Genomic DNA, 18,031 nt, shown 5'->3' on the forward strand with positions numbered 1-18,031 from the left:
AGGCATCTGACACTTGATTTCGGCTCAGGGCATAATCTCACCGTTCATGAGTTCAAGCCCCGCATCAGGCTTTGCACTGACAGCTCGGAGCCTGCTTGGGATTCTCTCTCTTTCCCTCTCTCTCTGTCTGCCCCTCCTTTGCTTGTGTGTGCTCTCTCTCTCTCTCTCTCTCTCTCAAAATAAATAAATAAACTTAAAAAAAAAAAAAAAAAGGAGCACTGGCAGATGGGAAACTAGACCCCTCATGAATGTCTGGGTGACCCTAAGCAAGTCTCCTCCCTATGTCTCTCCTCCCTATGTCTCTTCTGGGCATCCTCAGAGCAGCCAGAGCCCCTGAGCTAGGCCGGCAGGGGGGGGGGGGGGTGAGAGCAGCGCTGACATCCATCTAAATCCTCTCTCATTTCAAGAAATGCCAACTGGCCCCAAGGTAGGGATTTGTGGTAAAGACTACTCATTACCTACCCAATACACATTCTCCACTTCTTTCTAACGTAACCTGATATTTTCCTAGGTGACAATGTGCCCATCTAAAAGACTACATGTCTCAGCGCCCCTTGCAGCTAAGAATAGCCAATGGGATGCAAGCAGAAGTCATTGGGAGGGGGCTTCTGGAAAAGCTCTTTAATAGAAGCTGACTCAGCTGGCAGGCCCACCCTTTTAAATGTTCCTCCTTTCCTCCTGCCTGGAATGTGTCGTGATGGCTGAGCCCCAGCAGCCCTTTGGCGACTTTGAAGCAAAATGCTCTAAGGCTGGAGTTCATTATGCTGAACATGTGTGTGTGTGTGTGTGCGCGCGCGCGCATACACACACACACACACACACACACACACACACACACTGATGCCTGGTTCCTACTCCCACACGTTCTGATTTAACTGGTATGAGGTATGACCTAGGCATCAGGATTTTTAAGCACCCAACCTGGTAATTCTAACACGTGGCAGAGTTTGAGAAGCACCATTGTAAAGAGAGCAGAGCAATAAGAAGGAAAGAGAATGGATCTCCATTGACCAGGAAGTCACCATAGCAGTCATGGATAGTCTACCTCTCGACTTAAGAAAATCAGCTTTAATTTGTTGGCGGCTCTGCAGTCAAGTCTTTGTTTCTAGCAACAGAATGTGATGTCTATCTGATATAAGACTGAGGGTCCTCAGCCAACCCATCCTCCACAACACAGGCTGGGGAACAAAAAATGGCCAGATACTTCCTTCAGGAACCTCACATGTGGGGCAGCAGGCAGACCCTAGACTTTGCACTGGGCAGGCTTGAGTGCAAATCCTTACTCCACTACCTGCTAACGCTACAGCCTTGGGCAAATCACTCAAGCTTCTCCAAAATGAGGGCTTTGGAAAGGACTGCACTCTCCTGCTCCACTGTGAGCTCCCCGGGGGGCAGGTGCCCTTCACCCCTGCAGCCACGGAACCCACTACCCTTCCAGACACTCGGCAGATAGATATTCATTAAATATTTGCTTGGTTTACACTGAATTGCTGTGATGTGGTCCAGCTCTGAAATTTTCATTTTTCTCTAAACCAAAAAGAGAAAAGAATAAACAAAAGGGCAACGTTTCAACATGGTAACAGAATTTACCTACTGAAAATCAATGAAAACAGCATTTCTGGGGGAAATCCCGTGGTCAGAAGCAGAGGGAGGGGCCAGTCTCCCAAAGATCATGACCTGCACTTGCCAGTTAGAACTCTTAAAGTAGAAAGCCTCCCTGCTCCTAATTTACAGAATAATAAGCATAGGGTTTTTTTTTTTTTTTTTTTTTTTTTTAAAAACCCAGGGTCCAGAGCTTGGCTGAAACAAAGCTTGGGCGGTGACCTAGAAAACCCAGAAATGCCCTCAGAAAGCCCAGGGGAAGAAGACATCTGTTTGGGCCTGACTCATTCGGATGCATTGTCTACACCAGCTGTGCCCGAGAATCGAATGGAGAGCTCTTACAACCACAGCTGCCTTGATGCCACCTGCAGAGTTTCTGATTCAGGAGGTCTGGGGTGGAGCCGGGCATCTGTTGTTGAAAAAGCTCTCCAGGTGGTTCTGCCATGCCCCTGGGGTTGAGAACCACTTCTCCACGCAGCTTCCAGCCCTCCAGATAATCAAAGTCTATTTCAGCAGAGTTTCTTGGACTGGAAAGGAACCCAGAAGAGCGCGGGGTGGAATCTCCAAAGCTGGCCAAGCAGCGTCCTCATGCCTGCCCAGGCCACCACCCACTGACCCAGATCGCCCACCCCTGCAGCCCAGCTTCCCACAGGCGGAAGGCCAGGCAAGGGGAGCAGGAATTGCCGTTCAGGCCCTCCCTGGCCCGCCACGTTTCTCAAAAGCGCAGCCCGCACCTCCTGCTTCAACAGGCCACCCACACCCGGGGCTCCCTACCATCTGCCTGCCACCCCCTCTGCTCTCGCGAAACAGAGTCCCCAGAGTTCGCCTGAGAGCTTGCAAAGCATTATCACTGTCGGGCTTCTCTGGAATCCTAAGAGGCGGGCATGCCTAAACCGGCCTTCCAGATGGGGAAACTGAGGCTCAGAGGTGAGGCTACTGGGCCACAGCCCCTCACAGGCAGCAAGCCACCTACTTGGCCCTCCATCCCAAGTCTGCCGCTTGAGCCTAACCTCCTTCCTGGTTGCCCTTGCTATCCAAAGAGCGACTGGACCAGCAGCATGGGCATCACCCCGAGGAGTTCGTTACAAATGCAGAATCTCAGCCTAGCCCCAGACCCACTGAATCAGCATCTGAGGTTTCCCCAAGTCCCCAGAGGATCTCGAGGAGCCCTGCTGCCTCTCTGCCAACCTCCTAGTCCCCAGATGGCCCTTACTCTGTCTCCTCCTCCACCTTAGATGGCCCTTCCTCCCACAGACCCCGGCCCTTCTCCTGGCTTTCTGATCCCTGTCCCCTCTTAGGTCTCCTTCTTCCCCCCTGATGCCTTCTACTCTGTCTCCTCTCACTCCTTCCACCCCCAGGGTGCTGGTCTCAGCCCAGTGCCCCTCACTCTACTCTCTCTTCCCTGGCATTTCAGTCCACTCATGATTTCAACCCACATTGTTCTGTGCACATAAGTCCACGTGTGCAAATCTGCCTCTTTCAGAATGCTCTCTCCTGAGCATGAACACTCGTGTCCACTTACCCCACCACCAGGGCTCCCACACATCCCACACCACAATCCCACAAAGTTCAAAACTGCACAGGCGTCATTAGAATAAAGCGATGTGTTGAGGCCTGGCTGAGTGCCAAGCACAGTGCCCAGGGCTCCCCAGCACGGTCTCATGGTGTGCTTATCACAAACCCGTGCGGTGGGCTCGACTACCCACCGCAGTTTACTACTGTCGGCAGTAAACATCCTGACAAGCGGAAAAGCCATGCCTGAGAAAGCTGATGTAACCTTCCAGGCTCTCGTGGCTGGTGCCGGGCAGAGCTGGGGTTCGGGCCTGGTTTCTTACCCCAAATTCCAAGCTCTTAACTACGTCACGCCGTTGCCCTAAACCTGCCTGACTTCTGTGGCCTTTGCTCTGCCGTTGTGTGCCAAACCTCAGAGCCATTTTCAGCCCCAGCTCTTGCCTGTGCTCTTCCTGAAGCCCTTTTGGACCCTAATGATTGTACAGTCTCATTCCTTGCGTTTTCCGACAATCTCTAACCGGATCCCTTCCCCCACGCCCAACCCCCTACAGTCTATTCTCCACATGGCAGCTAGAGGGATTCTATTAAAAAGGTGTCAACTCATGTCTCTCTCTTGCTCAAAAGCCTCCCGTGGCTCCCCCACGCCTCTCAGAATACAAGCCAACATCCTTACATAGCCTTCAAGACTGCAAACAACCAGGCCCCACTAACTCTCTCGCGCCACCTCCTCCCCCCCCCCCCCCCCCCCCCCGGCCCCCGCATCGCTCACTTTGCTCCAGCCATACTGGACTCCTCGTTGTTGCCAAACAGGCCAGGCAGGCTCCTACTCCAGGGCCTTTGCACTGGTTAATCTCCTGCCTGGAATATACTTCCTGCAGATATCCACTGGGCTTCCTCCCTCCACATCTTCAGCTCTCTGTTCTGGTGGCACCTATACAAGGAAGCCTCCCAGCCACAGTAGTTGAACTTGAACCACAGTCTACCCCTCCTTGTCCCTTTAGCTCCTCTCCCCTTTTTCATCGAACCCATCACCATAGGATGCATTTTATACTTGTTTACTGTTTACTGTCTGTCTCCCCTCAGCGTGAATGCAAACTCTAAGAGAGTAAGAGCTTATTTCTCTCGCCAGATATCTCGTGTTCCATACAGAGCCTTTACTCCCTGTGGTTCTTGTACCTGAAACCTCCTGTCCATTCTCACAGCCACCACCCTGGATGGAGTTCTCCCTATGAATTCCCCAGACAACCGCGGAACCTCCCAACCAGTCTCCCTCCTCCTGACCATATATACCCTCTTCAAAACACACAGCTGCACAGCAGCCTGAAATATGGCTGACGTCAACCCATTTCTCTGCTCAGGACCTTCCTGACAGCTTCTCCCAGACCCAGAATTCCAGCCTCCTACACCCAAACACAGGCTCCATAATCCGATATGGGTTTGAGCCCAGCTCCAGCACTTGGACAGGTGACTTCATCTTTCTGAGCCCTCAGTTTACTTTTTTGGTAAAATGGGCTGAAAATGACTCACTCCAAGGGTTGTAGTGACCACATGTTTGTAGTGAGTGCACGTTTGTGATCTCAGCCCAGGCAGTAAACATTAGCCATTGTTACGATTGTTCCTTTGCTGTGCCAACTCTAAGTGCCCATTCTTTTTCAACCGATGTTCCAGCCCGACGGAACAACTCATTACTCCCTGCACAGACCAGGTTCTTTACCCTCCATGCCTTTGCCACAGTGAGCCCTCCATCTGTGATGTTCTCCTCAGCCCTCACGTCTATTCATCGAGCCAGTTGAAACGCCCCCTTCACAAGACCTTGGAAGTAACTTCCTAACCCTTTGAATTCCCTCAGTCCTTTATCTGCCCTTGCCACATGGCATTTACCAAGATCTTCAGGAACCATCTTGTGTGTAACTCCTCTCCCCTTCTCCTTGAGGGAGGAAACTCCATCTTTCCTACCTCCAAATCAGAAGGTCCCCAGCGATGGAGCCTCGTGGCCACTTCTTACCAGCTGTGTAACCTTGAGCAGGTCATTTAAGTGTCTGTCTCCTCTTCTCTTAAATGTGGACAATAGGACATGCTATGCTAACCTCTCAGAACCTTACGGGAATCAGAGGCATACGAGCACTGGGTAAAGGCACATGACACTTACTCCCTATGAGGGATTGTTGTAATAACCAATGATTCTCTCGAAAAGAGTCATTCTTCTTTGCATAAAGGGACACCTGAAAGAACCATCACCAAATGCAGGGTGGGATATCAAGTGAGCTTTATTTTCTTCCTTATAATTTTTTGTATTCTCTGATTGTTTTGCAAAGAGCACGTGTTACTCATTGACTGCGGGGGTGGGGGGTGGGGGTAGCAATTCCATTGTTTAAAAAAGATTCCTCTGCTATTAAGCATTGGTCTCGACTCCTGTATCAGCATTCAAATGCAGTAGGGTCCCTTAATACCTAGTTCCTGCCATGGGCAGATTGTGTGCCTGCAAAGCAGAGTGTTCTGAGAAGGGGAGGAAGATGAAGAACAGGGGCCACACCCCAGGTTCACAAAGAGGCAGCGCTGTGATGGATACAGTCCCAGCTCTGCACACTGCCCCACCTGGGCAGGATCCCACAGAGCTGAGTCCTACTGCCGAGCTCTCTTGCGGCATGGGGCGCAGCAAGTGTGGCATGGGGCGCAGCAAGTGTGGCTTTGGCCACAGGCAAATGCCCTGGGACAGGGGGTTGGGTATGTGGGAGGTGGAGGTGGCCTGGAGCATCAGAAGGCCTTAAGGAGCTCCCATAGACCCCGGGCTGAGGAACTGGAATAACTCATCCCACCGGGAGTCTTGAGGCCCAGGGAGCCCAGAAAAGGCAATGTGGTGGCCAAGCCCTCCCCCTGCTGGCCACATCTGGAGTGGCAGTGCCAGCAGCATCAGGTACAGTCCTTGGGCAGCTACGCACGCTCCCTGCACCTGGGGCCTGGTCAGGCTCAGGTGTCCAGCGGCAGGTAGGGGGCAGGGCAATGTCCTGCCAGGACTGAGAGGCCCAAGGTCCTCTCTCCCAGGCCCCTTGCCTTTGTGGGGTGCAGCACTGCCTGACCCAACATGGAGATGGAAGACAAGAGTGGGGGAGAAGAAAGGCAGAGAAGTGATGAGGAAGGAGGAAGGGAGGAGGTGGCAGAGAGGGGTCCTTCACACTTCAGCCTGTCTCACTACTCCCAGGCCCACCCGTGCCTCCTGGGCAGCTAGAGACGCTGGGGCTGCTACCACTGCCCGGATTTCCACCCCCGCCCCCAGGTATTGATTTCCTGCATCATTCATTTGCCGGGCCTTGGCGGCCGTGATTAGCTCCTTCCATTCTCCCTCCGGAGCACTCCCCCCCGCCAACAGCCGCCCCCCCCCCCCCACCCCGTTCCTCCCTGTTCTAGCAAAGCAGAGCTAATACCAGGCTGTAAAGGAAGCTTTGCCGCCCGGCCCCAGCAACTCACAGCCAAGCCTGGCCAATTACAAGTGGGCCCCTGGCATGTCCCCAGCACACTCCCTCAAGGGTGCTTTCCTGGCTAATAAAATCCTCTCTAACCACCCCCTCACCAGGGCCCCACCACCACCCATGAAACACCAATTCCCTGCCTGCAGTGTAGGATGGGGCACCATGCAGATCTTGACCCTAAGTGGGGCTCTCCAGGCTCGCTACTGGACCTGGGGAGTCCTCAGGCTGGCTCAGGGGCCAACATCAACTTCAGCAGGGAAAGGTGGAGGGGGGTGGGAAGACAATGCTGGCAAGGCAAAGAAACCAGCCTGACTTGTGGGCACAAGGCTCCGTCTCTCTCATGCAGTTTCCATAACTGGGAAGGAAGAAGGAACAGAGGCTGGAACCTTCTTGAGGACATTTAGAAACCCCCAGAGCCTTCCATTAGCCCTAGGGGACCAGTTTTCTGATGGCATTTCTTCTCCAGGGGCAGGGATAGATCTGGACAGCCAGACTCAAGACTTGTGGTAGAAACTCTAGGGAGAAATCCCAAGAGTGCCCACAGCCAGGATCAACACCCAGAAGATGGCACTGGGAGACACACTTCCTGACATTCTTTCTCTGCACCCCTCAGAGGAGGGGAAAAAAAACCTGACTTGGTGATAATTCTGTAAGCTATGTTGCTCTTGTCAAATTATTCAACATCTGTCTTCATGTTCCCACAAAAATTAGCATAGGATAGTAGTTTCTGATGACACCTTTGGTGAAATATTTTGACTTCCACCAGTAAGTTGCAAACAACCTGTCTTAAGGATAATGTCAATTCCTACTCCTGCATATTAAATAATCCAGAGGTTTGCTGTGTTTTTGTAAGGGCGTGGAATCCCACTGACCTGCCCTGGCCGGGCGTCCGGCAGCTACGGGGAGAAGCGGAAGCCAGGATGGAGGAGCGGGTGTTTTCTGATGTTTTCCACACACGGGATGCCCTTCCTCCATCACCTGGCTCCTGCCTTTGCCCAAGAGTAGGCCTCTGGGGCCAGCCCACCCCCCTGGCCGGCCAGAAAACAGACTGCAGAATCCACCACGGAGCACAACAAACTGGGCCAGGAGATTGGGAGGCAGGGAGGGAAGAGGGGATCAGCTCCAAATGGACCATCTGGTCCAGCACTGGGCTGCCGTAGCATCTGTGTCCCAAAGAAGGAGCGAAACCACCCGGCCAGACTGAGAGCACCTCCCCAGCCCTGCTGCAGACAGCAGACCTCAGACCCCGGCAACAGGACCCTCAGATGGAAGCAGCCAATAGGCTCTGGACACTTGCCTCCTACCAGCCTCAACAGAGACCCACAGCCCAAGCTAGATAGATCCTGCCGGCTTTGCCCTCCTGCTCTTCTGCCCTCTCGATTCAGCTTGCATGTTAATCTACCCCTCCCTCAGCCACGCAGGGCTAGGCAGAGGGGAAGGGGCCGGGTTCCCTCCCCAGGACACACTGTTTTCTTTTGTGCCTTGACTAAAACCGGCCTCTCCTCACTGCCAAGGCAGCACTGGGCTTTCAGCCTCTCCTCTCTCCTCCTCCCTGAGGTCTCCTACAGCTGCCAGTCTAGGACTCTGTGACTCTCCCTAAAGCAGAGACCCTCAGAGTGTGCCCCACTACCCTGATGGAAAACATCCTAGACAGACTTCTTGGGGAGAAAGAATTTCAAAAAGCATTTCCTCAACCTCCCCCCACGCCCCGCCACCCGCAACCATGGTCTTTCATTCCTGCAGCAAACATTTGCCAAGCTCCTGCTGTGTGCCCGGCACCATGTTGGATGCCAGGATACAATGATGGACACAAGTGGCCATCTCTCACCCCTACACTCTACTCTTTCTCACGCTGCTTCATCTGCTTTAGGCAGAGAGGGAAACCAGGGTGGGGGGGTGGGCAGAAGAACTACGGTAGTACCATAGTTCCCCCTTCTGCTGTCTCTGGCCAAAGCTTCTAGCATCACAAAGAACTCAGCAGCCTCTTGCCATCCTCCTTCTCATACTAGATCTTAACCTCTTCCCCATCTATCCCAATAAAAATGCTTCACTCTGCAATTTCCCTGAGGCGCCAGCCTGCCCTGGAGCCAACACCTCAAAGGGAAGATGCAAAGACTCTCACCCTAGAGCCCTGGGGTTGGCCCCAGTACACCCAGCGCACCTTGGTTTGCTCTAAGTGGAGAGCAACAAAAAGTGAGATCCAGGCACATGAGGGAGGAGAAAATACAGAAAATGAGAGGCAGATAAGCCAATGGCTAAATCCTGGTCCCCTAGGACTCTGAAATCAGGGTCTACAGACACTACTTCCATAGCCCCCACCCGACCCCAACCCTGCCCTTATTGCTGGGGTTTCCAGGCTAGGCTCAGAGGGGCTTCCCCAACATGGGCCCTGTGCAGCCCTGGAGAAGTCTGGAAAAGCTGGAGGGGACCAAGGAGAGGGATGACCAGGAGATAGTTCGCCAGATCTGCCCAAGGACACTTAGGGGGGAGGGGCAGAGTAGAGGACAGTAGGGAACAGTGAGGGTTCTCTGTCACCCTCAGAGCCCCTGGGGTGTGGTGAGGAGGTAAAGACCTCAGTGACATCCATCTTAGGCCACCTTTTAAGGAGGCAGTGAAGCTACAAGAAAACCTTGGGGACAACGAAGAAAAAGAACCCCCCCCACACACACCCCAGACCTCTGGTGTCTTCCTCTGCCCCCGGGGAGGCCTCTGGGGCTAGCTCAGTGGCCTCCTCCCCACAACCCAGCCTCTCTAGGTCCCTGCTACATTCTTCCTTCTTTTTTCCTCTTCTGGCCTATGTAAAGGGCCAGGCAGTAAGAGACACACAAACTAATTAAGAGCAGAGTTTGGCCAGATGCCTGGGCCGGCCTCCCCAGGGAATTATGCCCAAGCCAGCTAGCTGTGTAGAGCCAGGAGCATGTCACCTCCCAGACACCCCTCAGGACACCCCTGCCTCTCGCGAGGTACCAGGAGGCAACGCCAGCCACCCCCAGAAGGAAGCATTTAACATCTGCGCCCCAGGCTGGCGGCTGGGGGGACAATGTCTCTGCCTCCACACCAAGAGAACAGGTCAAACTCTCCCCTGATCTAAAGATGAATAATTAGGCCCTGGACTCAGGATAGAGGGACGGGGAACCCTCCCACCCCACCTATACAATATTAAAAAGTGATCTGTGCAGACCATCCTGCAGTCAGAAGACAGAGTAAGGGCCACTAGGCCCTGAGACTGTAAGGTCAGGGCACTGAAGCCTACTAGAACTCAGAAGGAGGGTCCCTGAGAGTGGTGAGCCCTGGGGTGATCCTGGACATTGATGCCTGCTCTCAGGACCTCTCCCCAGGAACACCCACGGGAGAGACAGGAGAAGGGGTAACCAGCCAGAGTCCCCTTAGCGCCGGAAAGCGAGGCGTAGGGACGCAGGAGCAAAGCTGCGTGGCAGGAGGCAGAGTTTGAACACGTAGCCCGATGGGTGCGTGCCGTGTTTGCGTTTCCTGGGGACGGTGGCTGAATGCGTCCGTGTATGCGCTCAGGGAGAAAGAAGGTGGGGCTGGGGTTTTGTAGCTGGGAACCGGGGATGGGAAGAACTGGCTCAGGCTAGATCCGAAAACGGATGCCGGGGTTTTAGGTGCCCAATCCAGGGGATGCTGGCATCCGCTCTGGCAGTCAAGAAGCGAGTAAAAGAAGCGAAGCCGCAGCGAGAGCGGGGAAGGCGAGCCCGCCGCCCCGCCGCCGTGCTGGCAGCCAGCTCACCCGCAAGCCGCGCGCAACTCCGGATCGTGCATCGCTCGGCTTGTACTCCGGAGGCCGAGCCAGGGTAGGACCAGGTTTCTGTGCAAGTCGCTGCCCCAGGCTCGGGTTTGGGGTCAGTCGGGATCTCCCGAGCCCACTGGGTGCTCTCAAGGGTTTCGAGTCACTCCGGCCCCCGGCAAGGTTTGAGGAAGTGTGTGCCTCCCCCTGGCATCCCCGGCTTCACGCCAGACCCTACGACCCGTCTCCGTGCTCTGAAACGGCGAGCTCGATCTCCTCGCGCCCTGAAAAGGGCGGGGACCCGGGCATCCACTCCAGAGTCGGAGCCGGGGTCCCCACCAAACCCCGGCAGCGCGCACTTTGCGCCTCTTGCAAAGTTTCCGCGCGGTGCTAAGCCAGCGTGGAGCGGGACGCGGGATCTTACCGTAGACTCCTTGTCCCCGGCAGTGGAAGGGGATCAGCGCCAGAAGTAGAAGGCAGGTCACCTCCATCTTCACGGCCGGTGCTTCATCCCCGCGAGGCGGCGCAGCCCGAGAGGTGGCGGGGGGCGCATCCGCCGGGGCCCCGCGAAGCCCCCTGCGTCCCCCCTTTCCCCGAGAGGCGACAGAGGGGGCGGGGACGGAGACCGGGAGGCTGAGGAGGCGGCGGTGGCTGCGGAGGCGACCCGGGTTTCTCCTCCGGCGGGGCCGCTGCCCGCGTGGGGACGCAGGGGGCGCTGGCCCGGCCCCGGGTGCCTTGGCGCGCCCGGCGCAGCAGCCAGCGCCCCGGCCCGAGGAGCCCGGCCGCCGACCTGCCCCGGGTCCCCAGGGCTGTCTGCTCCGTGTGCTGGGCGCCAGGGACCCCTCTGCGGCGGCAGGGGCTCTTCGATCCAACAGGCCACCGACGACTGACAAACTTGTCTTTTTCCCCGCCCAGGGGACGCCCCTCCGCGGATTGGGGGCTGGAAGGCCCGGGCTTCCCTCGGGTTAATCCGCTGTCTCCAGTCCTGCGGCGGGTCCTGGGGTCTCAGTAGCCCGACCCAAGGGAGCCGGATTGGGCGCCCTCCCAAAGGCGAAGGAGCCCCGGCCCCGGCCCTCCTGAGCGGGGGAGAAGCGCTGGCTGGGCTCGGCCAAGGGGCGAGATCCACGGGTCCCCAGGTCCGCGAAGTTACCCGAGCCACCGAGGAGCCCCGGGGAGGAATCGCGCCCCGGCGCCCCGCGGGAATCAGGAGAGCAATTCCAGCCAAGAGAGAACCGGGAAAGCGGGGAAAGGAGGAAAGTTTGAGTCGTTTGAAAAATATTCGCGCTCTCGGCGAGGCCAGGGCTGCGGCGCGGGCGCCGCTCGCCGCCTCCGCTCGTCGCGCTTCGCTCCCGCCGTCTGGCCGCGGCCGTGGCGCTCCCGGTCTCGATGCTCTCCGGAGAGTGGGGCTGCGCCGCGCCCCAACTTGGTCGTCCCCGCCCCCGCCCGGCGGCCTCGGCCAGCGGGGGCCCCGAGCGGGCGGGGCCGGGCCGGGCTCCCGGGCGCCGCGGCCGCTGGGCTCGGGGCCGCGGGAGCGCTCCGCTCGCTCGGCAACTTGAGCTTCGCTGTGCTGCTTTTTCCCCCCTCGGAGCTTTTCATTCCGCGCTCCCCCCGCCTCCCTCCCTCCCTCCCTTCCTCCTCCCTCCTCCTCGCGTCTCCTCGTTCGGTCTCTCGCTCTCCCACCCTTTGTCGCTCGCTCTCCTGTTTGATTCCCCTCCAGTTAAAAAAAGGAGCCAATTAAAGGCAGCCCAGCTCGCCCGGCCCAGCCTCTGTCCAATTTCCTCGCCTCCCCCAGGACCAATTAGAGAAAACAAAACAGGGCTGGGGGAAGCAGACTGCCTGCTTTCTCCTCTCCCTTTCTTTCTCTCTCTCTCTCTCTCTCTCTCTCTCTCTCTCTCTCTCTCTCTCTCTCTCTCTCTCTGCCCCTCCCCCTTCTTTCCCTCTCTCCGCCCCCCCCAACCCCCCCGGCAGGAAAATGTCAGAAAGCAGAAATGGATCCATCTATTCCGAGGACAGTGGCGGAGGGACGTGGGTTTCGGCGCGGGCTCTGCAGCCGCGCGCTCGCACTCTCTCACGCTCGCTCTTCGCCCGCCCTTGCACACCCAGACTGGCTGCCGAGCCGGGTACACCGATTCCAGTACGCTCGCGGGGCAAGCACGGCCGTTCGCCCCGGGGACCGAAGCCTGCGGGGCACTGCACACTTTGTAAATGTTTTGCACTTTTGGTGGTTGGAACTACAGCGGAGGTCGGAGGGAAAGGCCAAGGGCCCGCGTCTTTTGGGGTCCTGCAGGCGCGCGAGCCGGCCGCCTGCTGTCGGTCTGCAGGGCTGTCTGCGCGGCCCCGGAGTCCCTCCGCCCCCGGCCGAGCCCCCGCCCCTTTCCAAGCAGCCTCGGCCTCTCCCTGCGTAGGGCGTGGGGGCCACCGCCAGAGCAGCTGGCTGAGCCGGGGGCGGAGAGCGCACGCTTAGAGCTCCAGCCCTTGCCTCGGCCCACAGGTTGCCAACAGGTTTGTCCGCAGGACCCCGCCACCGGAGCTCCCCGAGGCCACCCACATTCTCCCCGGCTTGCCCCTGTCTCTCCCCATCCTGCCTCTCCTTAGGACCTCAAGCGCCCCCAAGCGCCCCAGGGGCGCACTCTCTTCCGGCAGCCAAGCCCGGGGCCCCCTCCAGCTGCGGGCGTCAGACACTCCGGAACTCCGCTACCTCACCCCGCCCCCAAGAGCTGGGGTGGGGAGAGCGCTCCTCCCAAACGCCAGCAGGGAGGGGGCGTCGGCTGGGAAGCCGGGAGGGCTGCCTCCGCTGCGCCTCCGATCGCGTCCCCCTACCCCGGTCCTGCTAATCTCACCTGCTCCACCTGTCGCCGTTATTTATCTCGGCTTGTGCGCAAGGACTGTATCAGGGCGGCCCGTGGGAGCGCGGACAACCGCAGCAGCTAACAAGCGGGGAGATTATTAACCCTCCTTCCCCCGCTCCCTGGAACTGTTCAGTATCTGGGCTGTGATGTGGGTTACCCGACTCTGCGTTTACCAAAACTCAAAGAACTTACACCAAAAAGATTTAATTTTTCAATATGGAAATTAAAACATGAATTTTAAAAAATAATAAAACCCACCCCTTCCCCAGGTCGTTTCCTGCTAGGTCCCCCCCTCCCCTGACCCTCAAGGGACTGCTCACCGGAGAACGTGACCCGGCAGCAGTGGGAGGTATTGGGAGAAATGCCAGGCCGCCACTGGGGGTGTGCCATCAGTTGGCACCTCCTCAGTTCCCTTTCGGTCTATCCTCGGAAGTCCGAGAACATCTGAAGAATCTTATTTTTCAGCCCCCCTCCAACTGATTGTTCCTTCCTCATCTCCCCCCACCCCCTTCTCTCTCTTTCGTTTCCTGTGGATCCAAGGTTGAATAAGAGGATCCAGTTTAGTGCTGAGCACCTGGCAGATGCCAGCTGAAGATTTGCTAAATGAATGGAGGAGTGATACCCATCATAAGGCCAGAGACCACAGACTTAGGATACCCTCCGTACAGCCATCCTTTCTACGCTCCACCCCAAACCAATACCCCAAAGAGAAAAATCCATTTCCTGCTCCACGGGAAGTCTGAAAAGGAAGTGGCATCGATGGAGGGTGTGATGATGAATATCTTATTGTCATCTCCTTCCCATTGTTCAAAAATCCCTAGAAACCCTCACCGCCTCCAGGAAGCTCTCAGGGTGATTCCCCTCTCTCCTTGGCTTCGCCCATTCTGAATTAAATGACCTTGTATCCATGTCAGAGGAGACTGCCTTCCTATTTTCCAATTAGCTGGTCCGACGCCAGACAGCAGTTGATTGCTCCTCTTTGGCCTTGGGATGTATTACTGAGGGGCAGGGAACCCCACTGACTCAGCTGACATGCATTTGAGTTTGCCCTCCCTGAACACACACTGGCCTGAAGGAGAGAGAAGACTCATGGTCAGGGAGAGACCAGGAGGAGGGGTGGGGGGTGGCGGAGCCAGGCTGGGATTGAACATTTGCTGTAGCTAATTCACTTGTGAATACTCTGCAGCTAATTGTATGCAGTGTAAATACCTTGACATCCTGTTTGCGTGTGCCTGTGGATTCGGCCATCTCGTCCCCCAAGTGTGCCTGGTCTGCTGCCTCTGACACGGCCCTCTGTCTGGCAACCCCGGAGAAGGGAAAAAGTACTAGACTTGAGAACCATCAGCCCAACGTTCCAGTCCTAACCTCTCTAGGCCTCCGTTTCCCCAGCTGTAAAGTGAGTAGGATCCCTGTCTCACAGAGTGGTTGAGAAACAGAAGTGAATAAGAGCTGATACCATGGGCCGGGAACTATTCTAAGCCCTACATGTCGGTAACTATTTAATCTTCATAACAATTATGTGAGATGGGGCTGTTATTCTCATAGAATAACATAGAACGATTTAGTGACTCACACAGCCAAGTGGCCAAACCGGGCCTTGACCTAGGTAGCTGGGCTCCACGACACTGCTCTTTCCCACTGCTCTATACCGAAAAGGGCTTAGGTGCCGAGTAAATGTTTTCACAAGAAATGTTTCATATTCTCCTCACACACGGAGAACAATTCACTGGGCCCCAAATGGGCTGTTGAGGGGTGGGGATATGAGCTCTAGACCACTGGACCTGAGCCCGACTGAGGCTGGGCTGCCTGGAGGCTCCATGGGTAGCACCTGATGTCAACTCCTGAGTTCCATCCAAGATACTCTAGGAAAACCCTATTCTTCTGCCCCGGAGAAATCCCATTCCTTGGACTCCAAGGGATTTCAGGAACTAGCTGCTGATTGAGGGGGGGGGGGGGTGGTGTGACAGGCCAGGGAACCAGAAACCCCAGACTTTGGCCAAGCAGGGCAGCTGAGGGCTTTTATTGTGAGAGCTCCTTCCTAGAAAGCTCCCCCATCTCCTCCTGCCTTAGGCAAGTTAGAGCCTGGGAGAAGAGAGAAGGAGGAGGAGAAGGAGGAGAGAGAGGGAGAGGAAGTCTTTGTGGAAGTGGTGTTGTCGCCTTTGCGAGGGAGATTGTCTCTGAAAATCATACAGTGGCAGATATCGATTCAACCTCAGGGCAAGACACTTTCTGGTCAGGTGGGGTGAAGGCTGACTGGGAGGGGTAAAGAATGAGCAGAGTTATGACCTCGCAGGAAGACCAGTTTATTAATTCAGGCTCTAACAAATAGCCAATTAGTGGTTCCAGCTGCTAATTAGTAAGCAGTTAACTCCCGTTCTAAAACGTGCTTCTCAAGACTAGTGACAATGCAGTCCTGCAATGACACCCTTGGAGAGGAGGAGACTTCCGACACCCAGGTTCTGTAGCCCCTCCCCTCCCTCCTCATTGGCAGATCCTCTGCTCTGGGAGCCTGTCTGTTCACCATTCATTCACTTAACCAGTATCTCCGTTTCTGTGCCAGGCACTGCTCCAGGCACTGCAGATTCAATGTGAATGAACAGACCAGAGCCTGCCCTCAGGGAGGTTATTTTCTGGTGAAGAGACAGGCAAAAGACTATATAAATAAGGAAAAGAAATCGTATTTAGATAGTAAGGAAATACTACAGCTAGGAAGAGGAGGAGGCAGTGGGAGGGCCAGAATGTGAGAGAGGGTATCTGGACAAGATTCCGCTGACACTGGAGTCATGGTCTTGAAGAAGACGGGGGGTCAACCTGTGCCAATACCTGGGGGAAGAGCATTGCAGGTGTAAAGGCCCGCAGTGGTGAAAGAGGATTTGGCTGCAGTTGAATAGGTGACCGGAGAGTAGTAGGAGCTGACATCAGAGAGGTTAAGGGGACAGGTCTTTGGGGCCTTAGGAGGTTGGGTGTTATTCCCAGGAGATGGGAGCTCTGGCAGGGTTTTGATCAGAAGAGGGAGAGGATCTGACTTGAATTTAGCAGGCTCACTCTGGCTCTGTGTAAGGGACTGACTAAAGGGGGCACCACAGTATCCCTCGCAGCTGGCATAGTGCCAGGCACTTAGTGGGTGCTCAATAAATGCTTGTCATATGAATTGGCACATAAAACCTGATGGGGCTGGGTTGTGAGATGGGGAAACATGATCACTTTTGAAAGTCCAATTTATATGGGTCCTCTTGTAAATTATTTTACAACCACCAAGGGTACCCTCACATTTGACCTTTCCAAGGAATTCCACACCCACTACCCTATTTGGTCCTTAAAACGTGCCTGTGAGGTAAGACATGTGGCCTCCATTTCACAGATGTGAAGACTGAGCCAAAGAGACATTCGCTGACCGGCTTAACAATTAATTATTGAAAATCCCAGTCCTGGAATGGTGGGGGTGGGGACACAAAAGAGATAGGAGTCCCTTCCCCTGTCTGGCCACCTTTCCACAAGTGTGTCATGCCTCACCGTGCGCCTTTCCATCTCTGGGCTCCAAATTCACATTTTCACAACAAGCAGATGTGCCCCGCCTCCCCTGAGATTGCTCCCAGCCCAAACTCCAAATGCTTGTGAGCTGTGTCAGCGGCCTGTTATCTGGATGCCAGTGCTTCTCAGGTGAGGGTCACCTAAGCTGTCCCAAGCTCCCTTTGTCCACACTAATATTGGAACAGGGGAGTTTTGTTTAATTTTTTTGAGCTGATGTTCCAATGGATCAAAAGTAGTTTGGTTTTAATACCGGCTTGGAAAACACATGGTCTTCCCACTCTGAGTGCGTGTAGGGAGCACTGATTTACCCGGTTCTACTTCCCCACTGGGTTGGTCTGGAAAGGGGGTGAACAGGCTGAAAAAGTTGGGTTCTCTTGACTGTTTATTAATTCAACAGATATTTCTTGAGCCAGGTGTTGTGCCTTCATCATATTGGGTATTCTGCTGGAGATATCAACAAATAAAGACGCAGCCTTGCCCTCAGAGAGCTCCAGTCTGAGGGGGGAGACATAGCCCTGCCTTCAGGGAGCCCCAGTCTGAGAGGAAGACACAACCCTGCCTTCAGAGACCCCAGTCTGAAGACAGACACAGTCCTGTCTCAGGGAGTCCCAGTCTGAGGGGGAGACACAGTCTGAGGGGAGAGACACAGCCCTGCCCTCAGGGAGTCCCAGTCTGAGGGAGGAGACACAGCCCTGCCTCAGGGAGCCCCAGTCTGAGAGAGGAGACTGCTATTATGGAGTTACAGATCCTGCTATAAAAACGGAGTCAGGGGGCACCTGGGTGGCTCAGACGGTTGAGCATCCGACTTCGGCTCAGGTCACGATCTTGTGGTTTGTGAGTTCGAGCCCCGCATCGGGCTCTGTGCTGACAGTTCAGAGCCTGGAACCTGCTTCAGATTCTGTTTCCCTTTCTCTCTGCCCCTCCCCCACTCGCATTCTGTCTCTCTCTCAAAAATAAATAAACATTAAAAAAAATTTCTTTAGTGGAGTCAAGATATAGATCTAGAAGCAGATATGTTGTAACAGTGATAAAGTAATCGCTAAGGAGATAGGGAACAAGGAAGACATCTTGCTGGGTTACACTGACTTCTTGGCTTTTACTGCAAGATTGTTCCCTGCTTTAAGCCTGGTTGCCTGCAGCCTTCCAAGTTTCAACCAAGCCCAGGGGAAGCAGCCTGGTGTTTTATTTGGGTATTTTCTCCTAATGCAAATGTCTCTCTGGGCTCCTGGGAACCAGGCCTGTTTGGAGGCAAGACTGTGAGGCTGGCATGTAGCAGTCAGCCCCCGTAGGGAAGAAAACCCACTCTCTCTGGAGGCCAGGCCCCA

General features: G+C 55.4%; 1 protein-coding gene across 4 annotated transcripts in view; it reads right to left on the reverse strand.

The window, feature by feature from the left end:
- The window catches only part of MDGA1 (MAM domain containing glycosylphosphatidylinositol anchor 1), a 56,608-nt gene extending 45,507 nt beyond the window's left edge, over positions 1-11,101 (reverse strand). Inside the window, exon 1 of one of the 4 annotated variants that reach the window (XM_086706741.1) lies at positions 10,751-11,101. In XM_086706741.1, the coding sequence (XP_086562867.1) occupies positions 10,751-10,817 (67 nt within the window). In that variant the 5' untranslated portion in view covers positions 10,818-11,101. The remainder of the gene's footprint in view (positions 1-10,750) is intronic. The other 3 variants (XM_086706742.1, XM_086706744.1, XM_086706745.1) reach the window with 3 other exon arrangements.
- Positions 11,102-18,031: the final 6,930 nt, after the last annotated feature.

This window comes from Puma concolor, chromosome B2 (assembly GCF_028749965.1).
Source record: "Puma concolor isolate L17-30 chromosome B2, mPumCon1.1.hap2, whole genome shotgun sequence".
NCBI classification, from domain to species: domain Eukaryota; kingdom Metazoa; phylum Chordata; class Mammalia; order Carnivora; family Felidae; genus Puma; species Puma concolor.